This window comes from Phoenix dactylifera, chromosome 6 (genome assembly GCF_009389715.1).
Source record: "Phoenix dactylifera cultivar Barhee BC4 chromosome 6, palm_55x_up_171113_PBpolish2nd_filt_p, whole genome shotgun sequence".
Classification (NCBI taxonomy): Eukaryota; Viridiplantae; Streptophyta; class Magnoliopsida; order Arecales; family Arecaceae; genus Phoenix; species Phoenix dactylifera.
Genome location: NC_052397.1, coordinates 6,915,603 through 6,941,598, shown reverse-complemented (window position 1 = coordinate 6,941,598; position 25,996 = coordinate 6,915,603). Strand labels below are relative to the sequence as shown.

General features: G+C 39.3%; 1 protein-coding gene across 10 annotated transcripts; it reads right to left on the bottom strand.

Annotated features, from left to right (window-relative positions):
• Positions 1 to 740: 740 nt before the first annotated feature.
• On the bottom strand, positions 741 to 24,020 carry LOC120111032. Of its 10 annotated transcripts, XM_039127322.1 has the most exons (11): positions 23,135 to 24,006; positions 22,958 to 23,014; positions 17,022 to 17,163; positions 15,670 to 16,948; positions 15,194 to 15,549; positions 11,824 to 12,546; positions 11,594 to 11,740; positions 11,394 to 11,522; positions 2,320 to 2,507; positions 2,107 to 2,231; positions 741 to 1,563 (listed from the first exon to the last, which is right to left on the bottom strand). In XM_039127322.1, exons 1-11 carry the CDS (start codon positions 23,962 to 23,964, stop codon positions 1,109 to 1,111), a joined length of 4,431 nt encoding a protein of 1,476 aa, XP_038983250.1. In that variant the 5' UTR covers positions 23,965 to 24,006; the 3' UTR covers positions 741 to 1,108. The 10 variants fall into 10 exon arrangements, 9 of the variants coding, with proteins under 9 accessions (XP_038983250.1, XP_038983246.1, XP_038983248.1 ...); XM_039127318.1 differs by having other exon boundaries at positions 15,194 to 16,948; positions 23,135 to 24,007; XM_039127320.1 differs by having other exon boundaries at positions 11,639 to 11,740; positions 15,194 to 16,948; positions 23,135 to 24,007.
• Between the last annotated feature and the right edge of the window lie 1,976 nt (positions 24,021 to 25,996).

Genomic DNA, 25,996 nt, shown 5'->3' with positions numbered 1-25,996 from the left:
TGGCTACTGTGGAGACCAGATAGCTTTTTATTGAATTGTAGTTGTCTGGAGCATGAGCGTTCTTTGTTCTTAATTCAAATGTTTAATGTTGTGATATTTCATCTTTATTTAGTTTAACAGTGAGTCAAAGTATATCAATAATCATCCATTAAGAAAAAGTATATCTATAATCCATATTTCAAATCCCAGATATATTTAATGATTGATTTTGTGCCTGTGATATAATGGAATTTGGGCTCGGTAGTCTTTTTTTAATGGTTGAACCGATCAGACATAATGTAATTTTTTTGACAAATTACTCTGGTTAAACTCATGCAAAGCGAGTCTCAACAATAAATCCATCATGAAACTCCATTTCTAAAGGGAATGTTGTACCTCCCATCTAATAGACAACATCTTTTAAGGCTCTATATAAAAAGAGCAAATAATTCTTGCTTGGACAATGAAGAGAATCTCTCCTCCACTAACTTATCCACAGCACCGTTAGCATCACCAATGATGTGTAACGTGGTTGTTTTTTTTTTGCTACCACTTGGTTGACTGTAATAACAGGTTGCCAGTCAGAATAGTTACAAGCATACTGCTGTCAACATTCTCCTGGACCAATGCAATTGAACTCATCATACTCCAAAGTCAAAACTGTTTTATAAACCAACTTTTGCATACCTGTGGTGCGTTACATAGGATTGCATGAGCGATCATCTGAATCATGCTCCTCTGCGATGAATAAGCTAGCTATGGATTATAACCTTCATGTCTTTATTGTAGTATTTAGCTCAGGAACATATCAAGGACTGCTTATATTACATCAACTTTTGATGATAATTTATAGCATTTTACATCACTTTGATGTAACCAGAGTGGAGCAGCAGCTAACAGCGAGTACAACAAGACAGAAGGGGTATATCTTCAATAACATTAAGTAGTAAAATTTATGATATAGAAAAGGTCAACAGTTGGAACTTTAAATGAGCTCCATCCCAAGGATAGGATGTTGCCAGAATTATCGCAACGCCTCACAATTTGAAAATGAAAACAAGCTGGATATCCGTTTAGTGTATCCTGTCTGCTACACGGACGATGTTGAGAAGGCAACACCGTATTATCTTTATCTCCTGTCGCCTGCAGAGTATGCTCTTCCAGAACTCGGCTCACCAATGGAGACTGATGCCAGTGACTTGGAAGCCCATACTTTCGCATTCATTGCTCCTTCCTGCAAATTCCCTCTTTTGCATGGATTCAATCTGTTGAAACCTTGTTTAACATGGTCAACATAAGCCTGTGAACGATCTTGCAAGCTCATCAAACTCGCATACTGCATATGCCGCCTCCACGCCCGCTTGACACAGGCATTTAGTTTTGGAAGAAGGATATAAAGCAATCTCATTAGCACAAAGGACCAGGCCAGCACCAGATATGTATCCTGTTGAAGCAGTTTCTCTGGTGACCTTCCCCATGAGAATGGGCAATTTTCTTGTTCATTATCTTCCTTGAGTTCAGTATCAGTTGATGGGTCCACAATTTTCTCCACCGGTATTGGATCTAGCACCGCGGGATTAGCACCTATACCAGATCATATGGAAAACAAAATTATTGCATCATAAGAAATTTGGAAGGAAGAAAAGCCAATTTCAAAATTATTATGCATTATTTATTTTATAACTTCCATGGTGCGGCCATATTAAACACGTACACACATAGATGACAATAGCAGATATGTTTGAAACTATAATGCAAATTGAAGGCCCAAATGTAAGCAGCTCTTTTTAGTATCAATCCATGTTGACCTAGAGAATCCATTATGATGTTTCAAGATAACTAGAGCCAATGGACTGTATGATGAAACAGATGAAGTAAATAATCTAACGAAGAGTGCTGCAACAGTTTCACGAGAACCTCCCTAAATTCGGTTTAAACCTAGTTGTCGGTGCAATAGGTGGGGTTTGTTTGTTATTTGGGGCTAGATTGCCAATTTTGCCCCTTCCATTTCCTTAAAAACCCTGGTTTATGGCCATGTTGACGACATCCTAGGGAGGAAAGCACTTTCTTATGCAGAAGGATGAGGTAAATTGTAATTATGACCAAAAAGTCTGTCAGCTGACTCACCTGTAACATCATTGTAGAAAGCAACTAGGGAAGTAATATTTCGTGATCCACGATACCGCACTCGCATTGTAGAATTTAAGAGGAAAAGAGTTGGGAAACCATGAACACCATACCTAGAGAGTATGCTGCAAATCATAAATTTTAGTGGTTAATAGGGGCCCACATGCAAATAAATGGTGAAAATCGAATGATGAATAAATTTTCAACACACACCTCGATCTGATGACAGATTCTTCAAATGCAAAATGACGAATGGTCGGAAACAAGGAAGATAAAACCTGGAAATTTGGCCGGCAAATTCTAGAGAAAGGACACCATGGAGCATAAAAGAGCATAGCTATATAGTCCTCCCTCTTCCTGTACACTATATTCAGTGCCCTCTGCAATACCACCTCATCTCCCTAAGAAGAGAAATAAAAAGTCACCCATGGAGTGCATCAGAGTTCTATGAAGCATAAAAAGAAAACTGCAATGGTCAGAAACTGTTATTTAGAATATGAAAATGTGAAATGGGCAAAACAACTAGATGAAATAAGGGGCCATGCATTCGGACCATTTAATCAAAAAGTGGCATGAACAAGTATAACACCCAAAAAAAACATCAACCAGCAACCAAAATCCATATGGAGTTGGTAGCAGAAAAGACAAACAGCAAATGCAGGGACAGAGCGGCACAGCACCCATACATTGATGATGAGCCAGAACAGCATCAGCCTTCTAAAAAGCAGGAGAAAATTGTGATAGCTTGAGGCAGACTATAAACAATATACCAAGCACAAGAGCAAGAAATCACTTAAGAGGAGTTAAATAACAATATCAATCTACAATCTGCATTGATAAGAAAACTCTCGACATTTTCAAGAAGTCACAAAAGGAGCATCAACAAACTTGACCAAAACAAAAGCCTTCCAGAGGGCATTGATCTTGTCTCAAGAAAGCAAGCAGAAATCTTTTTTTTTTGGCCGTATTGTGGTTCTTCTAGACCCAATATGTGTGGTCCAAATTTCTAAAGAACTGTCTTAGTGATGAAAGCCAGTGATCAATAAGTAGTCTTTCCAGTAATGCAAGGGTTACATCAGCTAGCTGAAGAACATTTTTCGGACTGTCATACAAGACATGATGCAAGAAGATAAACCAACCTGCTGAAGAATCACAAAATGGTCAGGGAGCAGCAAGATTAAATTCCTAGATATCTTTAAGGTCATCAGCAAGAACCTTATCCATTCTCACCAGAAAAACTATAATGTCCCTAGATGTTGTTGCTCAACCTGGGATATCACCTTTTAAGGGATTAGTAAGAAACCATAAACATGGAAAACATCCTTCAGTAGAATAGATGCATTGCAATGATCTCCCCGTCTACAAGCAATCAAGACTCTTCTAAGTTGCCTAAATTATCCTTGAACTTTGTAACCACATGCTTAAAATAGCAAACGAACTCCCAGCCACCCTATCTAACATTCTTTCAGAGAACACCCAATACAAAAAGGGAAGTCATAAATTGATCCATTTATATATTCCTTGTACTAAAATACCTGATACCTGCCTAAGTTCTGCTATGCAAACAAAGAAAGATTTTCTGTAACTTTTAATACATTGACCTTTTCTTAAAACTGAGATGTCATAAGAGTTAAATACCTAAACTCATGGAGATACAATTATCATAAGATAACATTTTCTTGAAAGACAAATTTTCTTGTTCAATGATCTTGAAGATATTAATGAACCTTTTCTCACATTTCATTGATCATGTCCTCAAACATTGCAATCAGAAGCAATGGAAAGACTGTACGCTGCAAATCTGGAAACAAGAATGGAGATCCTGCAGAGAAGTGCCATAAGAACATATTCCCTCAATGAGTACTCCGTCAATCTTTAATACAAATTCATTATGCGGACAAGGAATTTTCATTCCAATTAACATGCCTTCTCCAGAACCGATTCTACCACCAACACTGCAATGCCCACTTCATTGCCGAAGTCCACGCAACTCAGTCATTTGAATAGTACACATTTAATAAGTAGTATTTTGGGTGTGCAATTTAATTTGTGATCTCACAGAAAGAAGATAGAATTTGACCTAGGGGACTTCATGCTTTAATCAAAACATCAAAATAAACTGCTTACACTCAAAATATGAAATCTATGATCACATACTAAGGGAAGCCAAAACAGAAAACAAGATAAAATTCTTTCGTGTTCCAGTACGATAATTGCCACTTCTATAAATATGGTTCTCCCTGCATATATATGTTGCTTGCAAATTTATCGAGAAGTTAAGGATAATTTAAATCGGGTTCTTTAATGTGATGAAACCATTCAGTCATATCTAGAAAGCAACTATGTCTGATACATGTGCAAAACCTGCTGCTTGCAAACTGATCTAGCAATCAGGACAATTTAACTAGGATTCATTAATGTGATCGAACCATTCAGTCATATCAAGAAATCAACTATTACTGATATGGGTACACCAAACCCTTGCCAGACTCCAATCCAATAATTTGGCATCAGTATGACTAAATCAGCAAATATTTGCAATTGGAAGTTCTGAGACCAGAAGTTCATTTAGAAACAAACATTTAGAAGCTTAAAATAGACTCATGCATGATAAATTATGCCATTAAAATGACAGTCAGTAGCTGGAAAGCCTGAAGCAAGGGAATCAGATACAAATATTAGTAAGATAATTGTACAATAGACCCTAGAATAGACGTGGTAGCAATTTAAGTTCAAGTACTGATTTCTATTTTGACTCACATCAATCCACAAAGTCCCTAGCAAACCAAAATATTAACAACGAAAGTTAAACAGGTTAAAAGATCTGGTAACCAAGCTCCTAGTGAATAAGCCATGAATCCTAAACAAGAATGCAACATTAATGGGTTAGACTCTCCTAAGGTAGAAAGCATAAGTAGTCTGTCAAGATTCAAGGTTACAAGGCTTCATGTACAATAATGTCCCTCTGATCCTAATTTCAAGATGCCGCAGAACTTGCACAAAATATCTCTTGAATGAAATCACACAGGTATTCTGTGTCTACTTCTATTCACAAACAACTAATCCAATGCATAATACTTTTGCATCCCCCTCTCCCCCAAAAAAACAAAAACTCCCGCCACCCAAGTGCGCATGCACAGAAACAGTATTTGGTATAACTAAATAGTTACTAATACAATAGATCACCTATTGAGCAAAGTGCTCATGCCAAATAGGGACCAACTCAATTAAAAAATAATAATTAAAAATAATCGAAGAAAAATATTTTAAAAAGAAAATTAGAAGCAACTAGAACAACTTTTCTGAGAATAGAAACTGTTTTTGATTTTTCTTTAAACTATAGCTAATGAAACATAGCCATTGTGCTTATGTTTCCTGAACATAAGAGCCTTTTTTAGTAAAGAAAAGTAATTACATTCCATAAGAATCCTTCTTTTTCTTTTTTCCTTCTCACTTTTTGGATGTTGAAAGAAAAAGAGAAACTCACATACTGCTCCGAAACTAATTCTAAACATCTACAGAAGATGACTTTCCAAGTTAAGCACCAAAATGGCCTGGTACAACCGGTTCACAAGCCAACTCGATCAGTAAGAGCCAATACAGATTGGTCCATGTAAACTGGCCAAAATCCTCCAAAACAACACAATGCACTCGTCATAGCCTTATCTATAAAAACCAACAAGAACCAACAGCAACTGGTAACTAGCTCATGAAACCAGGGTCGGCGGAATCGTCCCGAATCGAATGGTTCCAGCCGTCCCGAGCCGTACCGGTGGCTTACCAGTACGGTTCCGGCAACGAAATGCGTTGCCGGAGCTAGAGAAAGAAAGAGAGAGCTAGCGGGGTAGGGAGGGAGGGAGAGAGAGCGTGACGCCGGCGAAGGCTGCGGGTAGCGAGGTCGCAGCCGCTGCCTCTGTTTCCAACGAAATGGGGTCCGGTCGCAGCCTTAAAAAATTTTGCGATTTTTAAGTGAAGTCGGCAAGATTTTGCGACTTCCCTTAAAAATCACGAAATTTTTTTAAGGCTGCCGACTTCACTTAAAAATCGCAAAATTTTTTTAAGGCCGTGGCCGAACCCTGTTTCATTCGAAACAGGAGCAGCGACGGCAGCCTCGTTACCCACGGCCGAGGCCAGCCTCCGATGGCCTCCTCCAGCCTTAGTCGGCACTTCGCCGGCATCCCGCCCTCTCTCTCTCTCCCTCCTCGCTTGCTCTCTCTCTCTTTTCCTCTCTCCCATGGTTTCTCTTTCGGTACAAGCCCGGCACGGCCCGTACCGAGTCGTCCCGCCGGAGAACCGGACCGGTGTCCGGTACCGGTTCCTTCGACCTTGCATGAAACTGCATGGCAAGAAACACATCATAACTAAACATATGCTAAAAGAATACTAAGCTACACTAGGAAAACTCAGTTCAAGTGAACTCTCATTATACTTTGTGACAAGTAGACATACCTCAAGACTCAAGTGTTCATCCAAGACTCTAACCCTTCTAGAAAAAACTAGCATCTTTATGCCCAATGGGAAATGCAATTTCCTTTGATAAAGAAGTTCTCAACATAATCCTTACACCTTTATACGGAAAGGTGTACCAATAACAAACATGGATTAACATCATATTGGATAAAAAAGTTACATAAAAAAAGTTAAAAGAGTACTGGAGATGTTTGCAAAAGGAAAATAATAACCAACCTGCAAGTAGTCAAGTTCCAAACTCTTACATAATAATATGCCAGAATACTGCTATGACATGTCATGGTACATGCCAAATTGTAATATCAAATGGTGCATATTATTGCACATCTCTTGTGTTGAGCTCATAACCATACAACAGAGTGAATATTGTATGACATAAAACAAATTCATACCACAATCTAAATCCTGATTCGAACCAAAGAATGCTATAGTATAATAATAACAAAATCGGAATTTTCTGACTCAAGTATGAATCTCATACTTCGAATTTTTTAATAAACATTTGATGTTTAATAACTTAGCCGACAACCACAATTGCAACCACAAGCCTAGATCTAATCTTTTAGGGAAAGCATTATGAATCTTCATTTGTCAAAAACTTCCACTATGTGCTAGTACTAGAGATACTGTGAGCTTTTTCAGTCCATTTTCCCAACTTTCTTCCAGATCGCTAGCATCTTCTTCTCCTCTTCATAAATTGATAAAACAAACTCGAGCAGCTCCCCTTACAGGCACCTCCTCAAGTCCTCAATACACATGTTCATGCCATTCTAGTTACTTCTTTAGAGTCTATGGCATTCTACTATATCAGACCATGCCAAAAATGCAATTGTTCTCACCACACCAGTACATGTGTTATCGCACATTCAAAAAGAAAAATAAATTAAAAGAATGTTTATCTGAGTAAGCCTTTAGTTCCATCATATGCATGCTATGTTCTTGTCCATTTCCTTCAGTTCACTAAACAATTGTGCTGCAATTCCATGGAAAAAGTTCAGAAAATAAACTTAACATAAATGCTTATTTTAGCAAGTCCAAAAGATCCTCACTAAAACAACATCAGAGCAAGTCCAAATCAGTTAGCTAAAACTCTGACACCATTGAATGTATAATTACATTGAATTGTCTAAGAACAACAAGTGAAAGGAAACAAGCGAATCCACTAGGAAAACTAATGACACCCAAAAAAAAAGAAGATATATTAAAGCTATCTAATCGTCTTACTATATATAACATTTGTGGCCAGACTTAGGGTTATGGCCTCAAATTCTTTTTTCTTTGAGGGAAAAAAAAGACTCCAAGTCCAAATCATTATCTTGTTTCAACTCCCTAATCAGATAAGGAGAAACAGGAACCCACTAGTGTTCCTTGGACACTCCAAATTTTAGGTTTTTTGACTTGTTGGACGCTTGGGACATTCCATGACACTCCTTGACACTTCATACCATCAAATCATGATGAAATCATGGTTATATGCCTACTTTTGGCACTCACAAATGAAATATATCAAGTCTAAAAATAATAATTAACAACCACTTTACCAAACTTGATGAACTTTAAAGAGCCTAGATCTAGCTCACTACTCATCATACGCGAATACATATTTAAAGATGAATATATAATATACACATTCCCATGGCTGAATTTTAGAAGATTCTAGTTTCGGATTCTTCCAGACACTTGGATAGATGGACCTGTTTCACACATCTTAGAACCTGCTCTCTAACCCCATGCATGTCCCTAGGCAAGAGCAGAAAGAAGTGACAATGGAATTACACTGGCTTCGCATGGGATCTCAATTAAAAAAAGATTTTAAAATAGTGGGACCCACTTCTGTTAATAGTTAACATTTTTAAAAAAAATTAAGATGGTGTGCTGGCATGTAATTATGAGACCTAGGAGTGTTGGAACTCGTAAGCAAGATATGGAGATTAAAAGGGAAATTGCCACAGCCATCCACCAACTACAAGATGATATAAAGCTGTCTTGACATAATGGAAGGTATATATGGTCAAAAGTCGCAGGCAGCCCCTCAAGAATAATGAGCATAAATTGGTAAAAAGAGCACCCTGATAAGTATTTTGCATGCACAAAGAAAATTAGGATTTCCCAAAGATTCTCTCCAATCAACATCTTTTTCATCTTGATAGACTTTATCATCCTAAAAACATTGAGAGAAAAAATCAAAACAAAACAATTTGACTTCACCACCGATTGACCAGAATCTGAAGTATAAGCATGAAAGTCCTCTTCCCAAAGTCTTGATCCTATTCTTCAATGTCTTTTTTTAGGCATTTTGAAACACGAGTCGCACCATAAAGACAACGAGGTTCTAAATATCCAAGCAAACATCCTTCAGTTATAGATACATGATATCCAATTCAACATCCACTTCCCCATAATTAGACGATAAACTTATATCATAATGCCCTCTCTGACCCTTTTTTTTTCTCCCTGGATTAATATCTCCAACCAAACTCCCACACACAAGACAAGCTCCTTTCTTGTGTATCCAACTAAGAAACTATTTTTGCTAGCTAATGTCACATATAGAGTTTGTTTTCATGATCTTACCGTTCTTACCATGAGTATAATAACTAATATGTCAGGAAAAGATATCTCAAAATTCCTAATATCTCAAAAGAATACCTTTTCTTATCGAAAGCTAGCTTTTGTATAATAATTCACGAAATCAAAGATATTCGTTTCTCTTCAGTCTCCACCGAAATGTAACAGTTAATAAATTAATCCCCCCAGACCAAAAAATAAAAGATAGACGTTGTCCAAAAAAATTTATTTTCATACCAAAAGAAAAGGTGAAAAAGAACAAATTTTGGAGGGGGGATATTTTGTTACAGCAATCATACCAATCTATGACACCTCAAGAGATTCTCCGGACTAGAACCACAATTAAAGAAAACCCTAACTAGCTGTGGTAGGTATTCACCTCGATGACGCCGATCAGATTACCACCGAGTACCGGAGAAGCCAGGCGCGGGCACGAGTCCGGCCGCCCCAGGATCGACTGGCAGGCCGAAACCCTAGGGCAGACCGAGGCGGAGGCGGCCGCCGGCCCCACGACGACCAGAAGAAGAACCAACAACGCCGCCACTGCCCTCGAAACCCTCCTCCCCTCCATGATTAACGACAATAAGCGAAGAAATCGAGAAGGAGACGAGAGAAAGAGATAGGTTACAATCGAAACCCTAGATCGAGGGGAGGCGGCGCGGGACAGCAGGGGAGCCCGATGCGCGCATTTTAGCGTCGGGAGCTCTCCCCGTCCACGGCGACGAACCGATCAATAAATAAATAAATAAATAAAATTGCAAATAAATCTTCTTCTTTTTTCCCCTCGTCTCTTCTTGCCTTTCCTTTCCTCGTTTTCCTTTCTCTTTTCTCTGTCGATTGTTTTGGTACAACCCCACAGAAGAAATATCAAAGAGAGAAAAAGAAAGGAGGGGGGCCACGGGTTTATAAGATGGTGTGGATGGCATCGGGACCGTCGGATATTGATCGGACGGTGAGCGAATGGGAGACCTGGAGGCGGCTTGACAGAAGACCAGAGAGGACGGGTTGATTGGTTGGAAATGGAGGAGTCCTCTACGAAGGATGTCTGCACGCGGAGACAGATAGCGTTGACGAGTTTGGGAAAGTGTGGTTTTTACATGTACTTATAAACTAGACCCCGCGAAGCAGACCACCAATAGTAGGAGAAATTATACGGAGATCTAGCAAAAGCAAAAGGATGGTTGATAGTTTCTAGTTTATTTTTAATTTAGAGGCACCGAGGTGGCCGAGCGATAGCAGGAGGCAAGTCAGTACATGGATGACTATGTATCCATCCATACACGGATGGTTTTACTCTGGAATGGTTTGGTGAAATCTCTTTTCTCTTGGTTGACAAAGACAATCACCCACAACCAGTCGCAGCTCACTTCACCGGGTGATATGAAAGACAATCACCCACGGACCTAATCATGTTCGGCACCAGTCTCCACCGCATCTCGAGTGAACCGAGCATTGATCATTATTACCAGGTGATGCGCAGCAGTGTTTTATTTTTAGTTTTTAATAAAAAATGATAAAAAAGATATTATAATACATAGTTGAAAATAATATATATATATATAAAAGGCTAAGGATAAAATCGGATTATAGAAAGAAAAGGCATGAATGCACGAGTCTTAAAAATGTAAGAGACTGTAATACATTAAATTAGGTGGGGCTTGATTAGCATCGCAAATGATGCTTCTTTATGGCAATTAAGAAAGTAGCAGATGACATTTATAATCTTTTTTTTTTTCCGCTAGATATGTTCATAATGAATGAATGCTTGAACCTACATTCTCTCATTTCAGCTCATGATATCAAGAACCCTAACCCATTGCTGCATTATCCATTGAGATGTTCAGATGACAATATGCCACACCGATGTGGGACAAGAGAACAGAAAAATAGAATGAAAAGTTGGTATCAAAGTCCCTCGTCTCGGAGGATCTTCTCGACTCTCGACAGCCTTTTATTGAACAGGACCATTCGAGCATTCTTCCCTTCGGCATACCCAAATGTTTGAGGGTCTTCTAAATTAAAGCCATGTGCGATTAAGGACCTCTCTATCACTCTCATTCGTGTCTCTAGGCATTCCATTGGATGTCGCTCATTTTGGCTGGATGACGGAAACTAAAACAACACAAATATCCTAATTAGTGTATGCATTTAATTGTGTACCAATTGAAAAGAGGGGCAGTGCCAAATAGAAATAAATGTCTACCAAGTGGTTGTAAGTGTACCAAATGGAAATAAGAGTATGCAGAGACCTGAGTTATATCGTGCACACCCTTTTGCAAAATTTCATCTCCTCGCATCTCTATTGGAGCCCGCACTTGTGGCCTTCCTCGCGATAGAAGGTGCAACTCCTCCTCCCTAGGCTCTAGCTTTCCGATCACCTAATGCTGGCGAAAAGTTAAGTTTTGCATCAAGTTAAAATAGTTGCGATGTTAGAAATGAACATTCAAACCTGAAATCTTTTTAAGTTTTTCATAACTTTGGCGATCGCGTCCACCTTGCGAGGGAATGGGGCGTTGCTCCAACGCAGGAGACGTGGATACATGAACGGTGGCCGGTGGCTTCCCAGAAGGCTGTTCGCATGCTCAACAGCCCATGCCTGCCAAAAACCAATATAACCATCATATTTGAAGTCAATACATATCTCAACAATGAATTACAAAAAAACATTAAAATGCTTACCACAAGAGCGACAGTGCAGCCATTCATATACCTAGTAGATCCCTTGCCGGTGATGTTCCTTGTCCTCACACTCTCGGCTAGACTAGGTATCTGCTGGCGAAGAAAAGCAAAAACGGCAAGACCCCAACTATATGAACCTAAGCAGTCTAAATCATCAAGATATGAACATAATGCCTTAAGAATATAATAGTGTATGGATGGAAAGAGGATAGTCACAAAGAGATATAGAACCCATAATTTGGTGAAATCTTCTACATCTTGTTTTTCACTCTTTCCAACAAGATATTGTAATTTATTTTTTACTGCATCTCTATCAGCTTTTTTATGGTCACCCTCAAAAAATCGGGTGATGAGGTCAGACTTAACCCTTCCCTCCTTATGCAGTTGGACCTCATTGCCTGTGGCACTCAAACCAAGGATGAGTGCAAAATCACTCCCTACAAAAGGCACTAACACTTTACCAAACCAAAATCCCTCCTTCTTATCATCCCAAAAGGAAAGCAATGTGTCTAGGACTGGCCTACTCTGCTTAATATATGGAAGAGCTAGCATGTGTCCAAATGGAGTGCCGGTCACCCTTTCCTTTTGCTCCCGAGACATAGACTTGACAAGGGTGACAGTAAAATGGACGAAGTGACTGAAGTAGCACCTTCCATTGACCATATTCTTCAAGCCAACAGAAGGTGCTTTGCCTCTCCTCTGAATTAGAGCCATCTTAGATGTCTGCATCACAAATTATATTCAAACGATAAATTTTAATAATATCATTTCAAAATTAGAAAAACATATTTGAGTAAAACATCATGCATTAATGAATGATCTATATAATTGTAACAAAGAACAGAATAGCACTGAATAGCGATCAATGAAGGATTATCATGATTTTTTTATGACAAATATGTCAAATGCGCCATCTCAACCTCTCTATCTATTATTTTTTAAATTTTGACCATTTCTAAATTTTAAAACAAATGACATAGAAAACTATATAACAATTTGGTGTTTGATATAAAATTTAAAAAATTATGTTGTAACGATTGACATATTTGGTGAGTTGGGCAAAGGCGACAGCATTAACAAAAAGCTTCTGGAAGAGCCGACGACGGAATGTCGTAGAGTCCCAATTCTCCACCAAAAAATGGTGGAAAAATAGAGTCGAACTTGAAAAATTGGAGTGGGAAACTACGAATTACGGAAGAAGAAAGTCGAAGCCACTATTGGAAAGATACTTCGACTGATAAGGGTGGGAAACTAGGAAAGTACGGAAAGAGCAGAAGAGCGATGAACAGGAGAGCAAAATGATTTCCTCTTCCAATGATGGGACACATTAACAGTGAAAAAATAGAGAAAATAGGGATGTCGGTGGCCAAATTTGTCCAAGGAGAAAATAGGAAAGAACTCAGAGTGGGAACGGATTGCCGGTAGGAAAAGGAGTCGAACTCAGAGCGGAAACTGAGGAAAAGAGGAAGAGCGAGGGGTAGTTTCGTTTATGGACGAAAAAAATTATATATCACAAGCCCTATTGATTGATTGTTATAAACCACCCCCCTCCCCCCCCCCCCCAAAAAAAAAAGCCCTATTTAACCAGGACAATATCTATCATCCTACCTATAAAAGTAGAACATTTTTTTGTGCTAAATTATCCTCCAGAAGGAACATAGGCTTAACAGAAAAACAAAGAAAGCAGGCAATGTAACAATGGTATTGTATTTCTACTCTGACAGTAATATTCATTTTTCCTGCTGACAGTAATATTCATTTTTCCTGCTAAAGGAGGTTCGAAGTAACATCATGAAAAGCAGTGGGCAATTGCCGATTGGCGAACATCTTATTGTCAGTTCCACGACAAAAGCATATATTATAGAGATGAACCAACAAGCAAAATCCAAGACAGTGCACCTATTTAGGACCACTGAATCTAAAAAGTACGCTCCACATGAAGATGAAGCATAGCATTGTTGGTCCCACAGCTCCATGTTGGGATACTAATCAAGAAAACAAGATAGAATCAGGAAATGAATAGAGGCTTGGCATTATATGCAATGAGATATGCACCTAGACTTGCATCAAAGACGAGTTCACCTATTCCGACATGTTCACATAAAAGTGGAGCCATAGTTTACTAGCAGAGTGACCACATAAAAAAAGACATAACACGTGGGTGCTTCTATATAGAACTACAAGGCACGAAAAACAGATTAGATTCCATCACAAGTATGTGTTGCATATGCAAATGTACATGGTAAATCATCAAATAATCATAAGTTTTATTGATCATTACAAGTAAACTTGCATCAAAGACGAGTTCACCTATTCTGACATGTTCGCATAAAAGTGGAGCCATAGTTTACTAGCAGAGTGACAACATAAAGAAGACATAACACGTGGGTGCTTCTATATAGAACTACAAGGCACGAAAAACAGATTAGATTCCATCACAAGTATGTGTTGCATATGCTAATGTGCATGGTAAATCATCAAATAATCATAAGTTTTATTGATTATTACAAGTAAACTTGCATCAAAAACGAGTTCACCTATTCCGACATGTTCACATAAAAGTGGAGCCATAGTTTACTAGCAGAGTGACAACATAAAAAAAGACATAACACGTGGGTGCTTCTATATAGAACTACAAGGCACGAAAAACAGATTAGACTCCATCACAAGTACGTGTTGCATATGCAAATGTGCATGGTAAATCATCAAATAATCATAAGTTTTATTGATCATTACAAGTAGCACTTCACCAAAATGTTCCTGGTTATTCATTGAAAGCAAACACTATCAGTAGAAAAGCACCAGCTCTACTGATCTCTATATCCTCAGAACTTAAAAGCACTTTTCTGAAAAAAAAAAGAGTGAGTTAAAAAGTGTCCTACAATTTTAAATTAAACTTACTTCCCACTTTAGCAATACTAGAACAGAAAAGAGTAAATAACTAAAATAGTTCTAGCATTTGTGAAACACATCGGTACCTCACTTGTGTGCTGGTTGGACATCTCCGGCACGGGCATCATCTAGACAATTACAGAGCCTACGGGTGTACATCGGTTATACCAGTGTGCATGCATGCTTTTGTGAGGTTTAAGGAACACAAGTAGACGTATCAAATCTAAATAACTGGGACTGTTATATTGTAAGTACAGAACCTCTAAATGGCTTCCACTTAATTTCCAATTTGATGTAAGTCACAAATTCTCCTGCATGGCTGGTGCTCGAAAAAACTATAGTTATAACCATCGAGATGAAAAGGTTTTGCAGTCAAGACAGTCGTTTGTAACGTGATGCTATTATAAGAATTTTCTAAATTTGAAGGTTACTGAGTGTATTTCTCCCCAACTATCATCTAGGCTTGAAATAACTTTACCTGTTCTGGGATCATATCAACGATTGGGACACCATCAGCTGAATGTACCCATGATGATGTGCCAGCCACATTACCCTGCAGGGAGTTTGTTCGATCATTGTTCGCAACAACATTGCTCAGAACAACCTCTTCGCATCCAGCATTGCTAGTAACAAAGCAAGTTTCCAGCACATTACCAGGTTTATCCATTTCTTCAAGCACAGATTCGTTCATGTCAATATCAAACATACGATGTGCATCAGTCTCAATCACCCCAGTGTGCCCATTGACAAAAGTAGTGTCAGTACAGGAAGCATTAAATTCATCAGGCATTATATTCCCAGTAACCGGTTCTTTGTCAGAAAATGAATGGCAACCTGCAAATTCAGTTTTCAACCCATTGCCAGATGTATCAGGTTCATCAAGAATGTTTTCTTCCATGGAGCTAGAAAGAATATCATTTGCAAAAGTCTCAATCCCATAAGATGATTCATTACCTGATATGGTTAGCAAATGTCTTTCTGAGTTGACTTTCTCATCAGTGCCATATTTTCCAATATCTGGAATCATAGTACATGAAGAAAGATCGATTTCATTATTAGTAGGTTTAACACCCACGGCATTATTAATGTCAACAACCTCCTCAGATTTGTGGCCAGTCATATGATAATCATTAACGTTGTCAACAGAAATGCTCGTGGAGGAAGGACCAATTTCAGTCATAGTTTCACAGGTTGCAATGTCCCCATTTTTAGGAGGGGAAAACACGGCATCCAAGCATGTGTCAGGCTTGACATCTTTGGTATTGCTAGACTCGATGATATCCTCTAATATATAACCACCTCCATCACTATCATTACCCTGGCTGTCATTACATTTGAGATCCTCAACACTACTAGCCTCAACAACTTTACATTTATAATCAATCATATCAATATTGTTCGGCTGATCATCAACATAATTGCTTGTAGATGCTTCTCGAGTGGTAAAACGTGAGCAATTTTGTGCCACATTGTTTACATCAACAACAAAAGGAGATATGGCATCCATGCATGCAGCAGATTTGTCATCTGTGATATTTCTTTCCCGAACAATCTCATCAGACTTGTAATTAGTCAAATTATGATCATTATTTTGGTCATCAACAGAGATGCTTGTGCAGGCTACTTCAGTAGTTTTACTACCACCAGACTTTGCATTATGATCAATTTCAGGATTCTTGGTCTCAATTCTGCACTCAGAGGAATCAACATGAAGTTCATCAGCAGATTTTGCATTACAAGTTTCTTCATTCTCTTTAGCCAAATTAGTCTCTGAGAAACCATATAGTACTGCAACTAAGGGGGATGGATTAAATATCTTTCTTGTCATAATATCTGGCAGTCCTTCAGCACTCAGACCTTGGTATCTCACATGAGCCCCAATATGCCCATTGTAGCGATGTATCTCACTAAAAGTCTTGTGACAAAACTGGCATTCATATTTACCATCTTTTACGATGACACCGTCCCCAATGGATTTGCCAAGTCTACGCCGCTTCACACTCCTTTGATGAAACAACAACTGGTGTTGCATATCTGTGTCCTTGTCAGCAAATGTTAGATGGCATGCATGACATTCTAGAATATTTTTCAAATCATCCGATGTCTGCTTCTCAACCTTGTATAAGACAACTTGCTTCTGATTATCGTCTAAATAAGAAGCAATAGGGGTAACTGAAGAGAAGCTGTGATTTTCCCTCACAATGTCTTCTTGATGGGCAAGACCTGTAGCCTGCTGCATATCACATAAATCCAAAAAAGTCAAGCTGAATTGGTTCAAATATATCAGAATCATCTGTTAGACTTACGGATCTAGGAGTCGATTTATCAAGTTCATGAGTGCTCCCATCATTTCGAACAGAAACGGATCGCATTTCATTTGGGTGGCTGATAAGGGAGAGTATGTATGAAGAAACCTCTTTGCAAGACACAAACTGCTTGCCATTTGGGCTGGAAATGTGTGTTCACAAACACAGGAAATTATAGGTAAGACACTCATCAATTGACCACAAACTGAAATGCATTGATAATCTAGAAGATAGCATATAATTAAACATCATCTCCTATAAATCATCATGAAGTAGCTAGACATTAAATTAATGCACATGTTTCAACAAAGATAGCATACAGAAATTCTATGCGGCATTATTATCAATAAATCACAAAGAGAGAGAAGGAAAATGAAGAAGAGTGCAGGGTTATATATATCTGTTATTCTTCCATGTCCAGATAAATCATGACTAGATAACCTATAAGCTTAACCATCACAGGAATGATAGATGTTTGAGAAGTTCAACAGCATAGTCAGACTGACTTGGAAAGCTTGAAAATAGTTTGACATGCAGCTCATCCTATGCAAAAGAATTGGTAGGGCTTACAAACCTGTAACTTAAGTCCAGACAAGTAGAATCAGAACGTGGCTCAAACAGGAATTGGAAAAAAGCATCAAATAAAAAAGTACAATATCTGGAAAAAAATCATCAGCGTTTAAGACTGAATCAAGGATTTAGGTATTGCTTGCCATGTACATGCCGACCAGGGGTCTGCACAGCATGTGCCACAAGCCATGTAATGCCAACACTTGGCATGGGCCAGCCCACTAGGCGTCATGGCAATAGCAGTCGACATGGTTTGGCATTAATAATTATGGGCCTGTGCATGGGCATGGGCTTTTTTTTTTCCCTTTTTGGGAATAGTGTACTTTAAACATTTCCTGGTCTTGTTAAAAGTCATTTCATGCATTAAAACAAAAATTTAAAGCAATATATAGTGTCATATAATCAAGAAAAGATGACATGTATCCATGCAAGAAAAGATGACATGTATCCATGCTGGATATAATGCAATGCGTCATTTATGCAAATACAACATCCTAACAATGCATTAACATTTCTTCAAGGACGATACATCATAAAAATAGACAAAAATCATTCATAACAAAAAGAAGAATTGGTGTTTGAGATTTGAAAAAGATTAAGGCATGTATAGAGACTAAATATCATAGTTATTCAACTCGAAAAGGATAGGCCAGTCAAACCAAAACACTGGAGAACCGGACCCCTGGCCAGTCTGATACCCTAACAGGACTGTGTATCCATTTAATCTCGCAAGGATTGGGCACCACAACCTCGCGCGCTCTCCCTTCCTCTCCCACTCCCTCCTTTGCTTCTCCCCACTTGAATAATGGTGTTTAAAGTGGGTTTCAAACTACTGATCTATGGTTCAATGTAGGTCTTCTTAACCACAGCACCAACACTTGCTTTTGTTTAATCAGGATACTTTGTTATACTTATCAAATCATTAGATGAAGCTATTTTAAACAAATTTTGAAACTTTGAAATCGGTTACTTCCAAAAGACATAATTTTCTGGGTAAATTATGTTTTTAATCTTCCAAGTTTAGGTTGCATTTTTACATGGTCCCTAAACTTCAAAACCCCTAATTAGGTCCTTAGAGTTTCACTTGTGTTTTAATGTCATCCTTCGAGCCAATTTCCGACATCGGAAAGTTGCATGTAATGCACATGCGGCGTTCTTTTTCTTGTTGGCACCAATGTCAGCATATGAGTGATGATGTGGCATAACAGGTGGAAATTTTTATTTTGATGATGCAACATATAGGTGATGACGTGGTATATGCGTGATGAGATGGCACACAGCACGTGCCACAGTGGAATTGTTTTTCCAAAAGCTTCCAATCGCTGAGTGCCACATCATCATCCATATGCCATGTCATTACCCATGTACCACATCATCACCTATCTACCATAAATTATGCTTTTGGTCCTCTTAAATTTCACCAATATTTTTAAACGATCCTATAATTTAAAAAACTCTAATTAGGTCCCTTGATTTTCAAGTGTGGTTTAATGTAGCCCTTTTAAGTTGATTATGACCAATTTCTAATATCAAGAATGCCCGATAACCCCCAATTAGAACCCATATGCCCCCCTCCTCTTTCTCAACCTCTTCCCTATCTTCAGCACCCAACCCCCTTCTCCTCCTCGTCGTCCTTCTCCATCCTCGACATCACCCCCCCATGCCCTCTCCTCCTCTGTCGGCCTCGGTGACAACCGAACCCCCCCACCCTCGGCAATCACCAAGCCCCCCCCCTCGTGATGACCCAGCCTTCCTGCATCTTGGCACAACCCTCCTTTTGCTGCCTTCGCCGTGGCACTACGCCCGCTCTGCCCCAACCTCCTCCATTGGGTCCTCTCGCCCTTCCTCCATCGTTGAGCCTATCATTGCCTCCCTCTAGTCGAGCATGTAATCGCGCGGCCTTCCTCCTCCTCCTCGTGCGACCCGCCGCCTCTCTCTCTTATCCCATTAGTAAGGAAACGAACATCACATATGCATCACGTAGAACTTTTCGGTGCTAGAAACTGGCTAGAATCAACCAAAAAGGCTATACTAACTTGAAAATTGAGGAACCTAATTATAGATTTTTAAACTATAAGGACTATGTAAAAGCATTTGTGAAATTTGGCGGACTAAAAGCATAATTTATGGTATATGGGTGATGATACGATATATGGGTGATGATGTGGCACTCAGTGATTGGATACTTTTGGATGGAAATTTTTACTGTGGCACATGTCCGGAGCCACATCACCAACCCATATCCCACATTATCATTCATATGCCACATCATTACCCATATGCCGCAACATCAAAATAAAAATTTTCATTTGTTATGCCATGTCATCACCCCTATGTTGATAATGGTGCCAGCAAGGAAAAAATACCACGTGTGCATCACGTGCAACTTTCCGATGCCGGAAATTGGGTGGACGGATGACATTAAAACAATTGACACTCTAAGGACCTAAGTAGAAGTTTTTGAAGTTTAGGGACCGTTTAAAAATGCAACTTAAGCTTGGATGACAAAAAAATATAATTTACAAAAAGAAACATATATACTTGTTTTATCTTTTGGATATTTTCAAAACTTTATTTTCATCATAAAACAATGTTGACAAGTATCCTGCATTTTCCTATATTATATATTTTAACAATTTTTGATAAAATTAAATGATTCATGATCATTTTTTACTAATATTATAACTAAAGGATTGCATAGAGTGTTGATACATGTGATTTATAAAGACTATTTCATAAAAAATTATCAATAACTATACATATTTTCTTATACTAATTCTATTTTATGTTTTTTCAATTTTTAAATATTTTTAGTGCAAACTTGGTTTGACTGATTGACCCAGTGGTCAGACCAATGACCCGATGACCTGGACCCTTCGCCAAGTCGGTCTCTAGTCTGGATTTAATAACTATGCTAAATATAAGACCTTTCGTACTCGACCCTTCAGATATGGAAATGTTTGGATATAATAACATTTATGAGTTATTACTATATAAAAAACTTCCTACCATTTTAAAGTTGTTACTCTGAAACAACATCAAATTTTAAAGCGATTATGGAATTTGTTCATGAGTTAAAGCTGGCCTTCTAATTTCAATGAATTTTGAGTTTGATTTTTTTTATTGACTCAAATAAGGGTTAGTTTCTTATATGCATGCAATATCTTAAGCAAATGAAGATCGAAATGATATTTATATAAAAAAATTCGATTTCAGTCAGTTGCTTCCTAGGTCATAAGTTGTTTGGCTATTGAGTCATACTTTTACTAAATCCCACCTACCTCCATAATCTTCAGATTAGTCAAAAAAGTGGGGGAGGGATGCAGGGGGCATGCTGATCCACACCAAATCAGGGTAGTTTGACAGAATTCAATGCCAAGCAGTTTGCAGTGCCCCACCACCTCTATGACTCATAACTTATAGGCTTGTCATGGTATGTGCAAAGTGGCATGGTCAACATTCAAGCCCTACACAAAACTACTCATTTTATGTTAGGATAGCACATCTCTAAAGCCACAGTTCATAAAAGTACAATGACAGTGACTCTTCAAATAAAACATTACCAGAAGGATGCCTTTAAAGATGCTAATGATGAGAACATATCAATCAAATGGTTCCAATCCTTTGGAGAGTGGATTTCACATAGCAAAAACCTCAAAAGTCAAAACTACCATTAGACTTTGCAATAATTGATCTCCAGCAATTGCAATTATGCAAGATACAAAGAAAATGAAAGATATTTATTGGTTGCTTTTTGCTTGTCATATTTTCCTCTTACAATTGATAAGGTACTAAAAAGACTGTGCCAAGGATACAAGAAGGACAAGTGATATAGGTTAGAGGCATGTAGCTTTTATTCAACATGCAAAAGTAATTGGAAAGCTTGTTTACCTTGTGCAATCATGCAATGATGCTGCAAGGGAAAGAATTTGCGGATAAAATTTAGGAAAGAATTGGGATTTCCATGGTCACCTGTGTTCCATGGCTGAAAAGATTCTTTGTTTATCTTTTGATGGAGGCCATATTTTAATCTTTATCCACAAACCAGCCAGCTTATCTTCCCCTTCCAACTTATTGACATTGCATTTAGCAAATGACAAAGGGAGTTTGTGATGTGCCACAAAAGTTAGAATAATCATTTTCATAAATATGTTGATTATACCATAACAATGTCGCGGTAAATTATATAGGAAGAAGCAAAATAGCATTAAGGGTCTTGTTCCATAGTTTGAGCTCCTTTTCACTATTATCTATCAAGTTAATGTCAAGCAATTGAAGAACAGGTATACTAGAGGAGGTGTATGATGTTCTTGGTGGGTGCAGGACCTGGTACCCGAAACCTCAGCAACATTAGTTATAAACATGGTGACTCTTATAATGAGAAGATATTGCATATTTGGAAATGCAAAAGGTTTCCCAACTTATACCTATTTTTATGGTCATTTATAGCACATTAAATAATTACTATCCTATATCTTTCGTGCACAACTCATTGAATGTACACAAACTGTATATTCATGGTGGTACATGCATTCTTGCATGTATGTACGTAGTGTACGATGCAAGTATGTGCTTGAGGGTGGGTAGGCGTGTGTGGGTGTGTTTGTCTCTATATGAATAGAAGATGGATAGATATGTCTGATTGCGCATAATGTATTTGGAATCTTGTGGCCATATGTACATTTTAGCCATATTTACAGGGTATAATTACTAAAATTACTAAATCTAACATCATTATATAGTAAATTCTAAATATTTTCTCTTGTGCATCTATATTTGTGTACATATTTGATCCTAATATAGTTATTTTCAGAGGTGCAACTGGTATAATATATTATCGCAGGATACCTGTCAAGTTTAAAGAAAAATTTTATTGTACATCCTCATGACCAACCATGTTTTATAGTACAGAATATTGGGCAGCTAGAAAACATTATGTGCATGAGACGGTTTAGCCAAAATAAAAATTTTGAGATAGATATATAGTAATTTAAGAAAAGATAGAATAAGAAATGAAGTCATAATCAATCTGTCTATGGAAGGGAGTGACCAGGAATGAGAAAATAAACTTTTTGATGCTTCATATAAATATAACTCATAAAATATTAGAAAATCTCAAAATAGTTTTAAGAAGAGTGCTTCAAAATGCAGGAGAACATAAAGAGTTTTAATTATACAAGAAAATTCTGCTGCCACCAGCATAGAAGATATAATTAATTATATCATCAAAGTAGACTGCATCGATCCCAATTTAAGATACTATCGGAGTGAAATAAGGGATCCAAGGAAGAACAGTGGCTAGATTTTATTAGTAACAAGTAAATACTTTGTATGTAAGAAAATTGAGATGTTGTGGGGATAAACACCAATCAAAAGACATGAGACAATCCAAATGCACTTGATCATGATCTTTAAATCGTTCGCTGTACAATGCAAAAAAAAAAAATTGAATTAGAATTGGAATGAGATGTATTTCGAGCATTAAATGAATCGACAATATAAGAAAGGAAGAAGAAGAAGAAGGCAGGAAAGCTAGAAGCAACCTAACGTATTGCCGGCAGTTCAGCCCGGCCACACCGTCCTTCCTCTTGAGCTCGAGAAGCAGTTTCCATCCCCTTGGCAAGTCATCCCCCACCACCGACGCATCAACGATCTTCCTCCTCTTCCTCCAGTTCCCCCACTGCCCTTCCAAGCCACTCAAAAACCGCAGCAGTTCCTCCTCCGCCTTTAACCCCGCCGTCCTTCGCCTCAGCTTCTCCCCAAAAGGATCCACCATTTCCCCCAACCCGACCAAATCCACCGCCACGCCCTTGGCATTCAGAACCTCCCGATCCCTATCATCCACCACTACCAACGCCTTGCTACTACTATCACCCGCGTCGGGATTCCGGTGGGTGGAGATGGGGGTGGCTACGGTTAGCGCTAGGTTGGTTTGAGACTGGGATGGGAGTTGGGGAGGGGGTGCGGAGGAGTCCTCACGGGCGAAGAGCTGGCGGAGGAAGGAGACGATCTGCTGATTCTTGCGGCGTCCTGGGTCGTCATCCTCGGCGCTGGTGCCGTCGGTGGCGGATGTGGCGGAGAAGGAATGGGGGGAGGAGGAGAGGTGGCCGCGGGGGCGGCGGCGGGCGATGGAGGAGGAGGAGGAGAACGAAGAAGGGGGGCCGTTGGGCTTGCGGGGGGCGAGGCGGAGGCGGGAGTAGGTCTGCTTGCGGCTGCCGGCGCTCTCATTGAAGACGGAGCGGTCGATCTTGGGGACGACGATATCGTCGCAGCGGTGGGGGTCGAAGGCGTTGGGACAGGAGAGGGAAAGGGTGTTGAGCTCGGCCTGGGAGAGGAGGCGGAGGTCGACCACCGGGATAAGCTCCGTCTCCATGGGAAGAGGAGAGAGCGAGCTTCGAAGGAAGGAATCTCAGAGAGAGGGAGAGAGGGAGGGAGGAAGGCAGAGCGGCTCATGGACTGAAGGTTTATAAAGGTCCGGATCCGATCACTCGGAAGCGACAATTGATAGGTCGCGGGTATGCACCTGAAATGCACGTGATCAGGTTTGTCTATGCCCGTTTTGGAAAATTTTGAAGGGCGAGGAGCCTTTCCAATTCCTCCAAAAAAAAAAAAAATAAAAAAATAAAAAAAAAAATAAATATTTGATAAAATTTTTGAAAAACTGTTTTAGCTTTTTCAGAAAACTAAAAAATAGTTTTTTTAGAAGAAGCTCCGAGTTTTCCGAAATACTATTTTCAGCTTTATTGAGAAACTATTTTTTTACCAAAATACCTTTATTAATATTTTTTTTCTCCCAAAATCCTCCATCCTACCGCCTCTTCCCCTCTCTCTCCCTCTCTATCTCCTTCTTCTCAACGCCGCCGGCTGTTTCTTTTTTCTTTTTTTTTGGTGAACCCATGGCTGCCCACGGTGGCCGCCACCGCCCATGGTCGGTGATCCTTCTGCAGGTCGTCACGATGCCACCCGTGGTGCGCGGTCGGCCCATGGAGCGGCTAGGCTCGGCCGCGGGGTGGCCGGGCCTCTGCTAGTCGCAGGACCACGGCGTCCCAGCCACGAGACCGAGGAGGCGAGCTGTAGCGAAGTCCCTATGGCGGCCGACCGTGGGGTGCTTTTTTGGGTGGCGGCATCCTCCTGCGGCGACGTGCGCCTGCGGTGGAGCTGTAGGGTGGCGATGTTCGCCCGCGGTAGGATACAGTTAGGAACTATTTTAAATAGGTCTAAAAGTTAAAATATAGCAAATTACGGCGCAGTCGGTCCAAAAATATTTCTTCAAAATAGTTACAGTTTTATTAGTCTCTCCATTAGCATGTTGGGCCCAAAAAGCAATTGCTATACCCCAAGTATTCCAAAGTAGAAGATGGCGACCATCTATGTAAGCGGTGCATCTCTAAATCCAATTACCATAGCCAAATCATCTTCGAGCAGAATTGCATACGTCTCATATTTTAACTTCGGAACATTTTTTTTGACTGATTTCAGCTCACAACTTCTTGGCTTAAAAATTTTAATTGGGTCCTTTCAATTATCATACTGACTCAATATGATCTTCATTTACCCACCGTCCAATACTAGTACTCCCGGACTTAATTCTACGCCCTCAAGATCATTCCCACGAGTCCTTCACTACCTCCACCGCACCGCAAAATCAATCCCTCCAACCTCCTCATCAACATCGCTCGACATGTCAAGATTGCCGACTTTGGGTTCGATAAGATCCTGACCAAGGTCACGGACCCTTGGGATTATAGCCTAAATAAGCCTGAAGCTGAGCAATACCAACCTCAATGAGGGTTCCATGATGGCTATTCTAGTGATCAGTAGCTTTGGTCTCAGCATGCTCATATCTAGGGTGGTTCCCTTGTGGTAAGTAGCCATAGTGTGTTAGAAAAAAGAAGAAAAGAAGCTGGAAACAGGGGAGAAGGAGAATGCTAATTTCATTCTATTTCTTGTCTTTCATAGTACAGATTGGTGATATTTATACACATTGAGCTGGATTAAAGTGTAACTAATCTAGCTATTTAAGTAATGCAAATTGTAACTGAACGTAACTAATCTAAAATTCAAAGAGATGAAGTTTCTAGATCATGGAGTTCAGAGTCCAGTTTCAACTGGTTTCCGTTTCTCCGTCTCAACAGTTACTGTTCACGAAACGTTTAAACCGTTTGAGATGTTATGAAAGTTTGAATTGAGAGAGAGTCATTGGGGTTCTCATGGGAAGAGCCTGTATTACTGGGAAGAGAGGTTCCGGTGTCTGGATGGGAAGAACCTGTGTTACTGGGAAGAAAAGTTCCAGTGTCTTGAGACTCCCCCTCAAGATGGGCATGGATGTTCATCGTGCCCATCTTAGATAGCAAGAAATGAAAGGAGGTAGCAGGCAGAGCTTTTGTGAAAATATCTGCCAGCTG

Coding starts and splice junctions, on each gene's coding strand:
- LOC120111032 (XM_039127318.1), bottom strand. CDS start 23,964: ATGGAGACGGAGCTTATCCCGGTGGTCGACCTCCGCCTCCTCTCCCAG. Junction 11,523..11,593: donor AAAACTTAAAAAGATTTCAG/GTTTGAATGTTC, acceptor CGCCAGCATTAG/GTGATCGGAAAGCTAGAGCC. Junction 1,564..2,106: donor TTTCTACAATGATGTTACAG/GTGAGTCAGCTG, acceptor GATCTGGTATAG/GTGCTAATCCCGCGGTGCTA.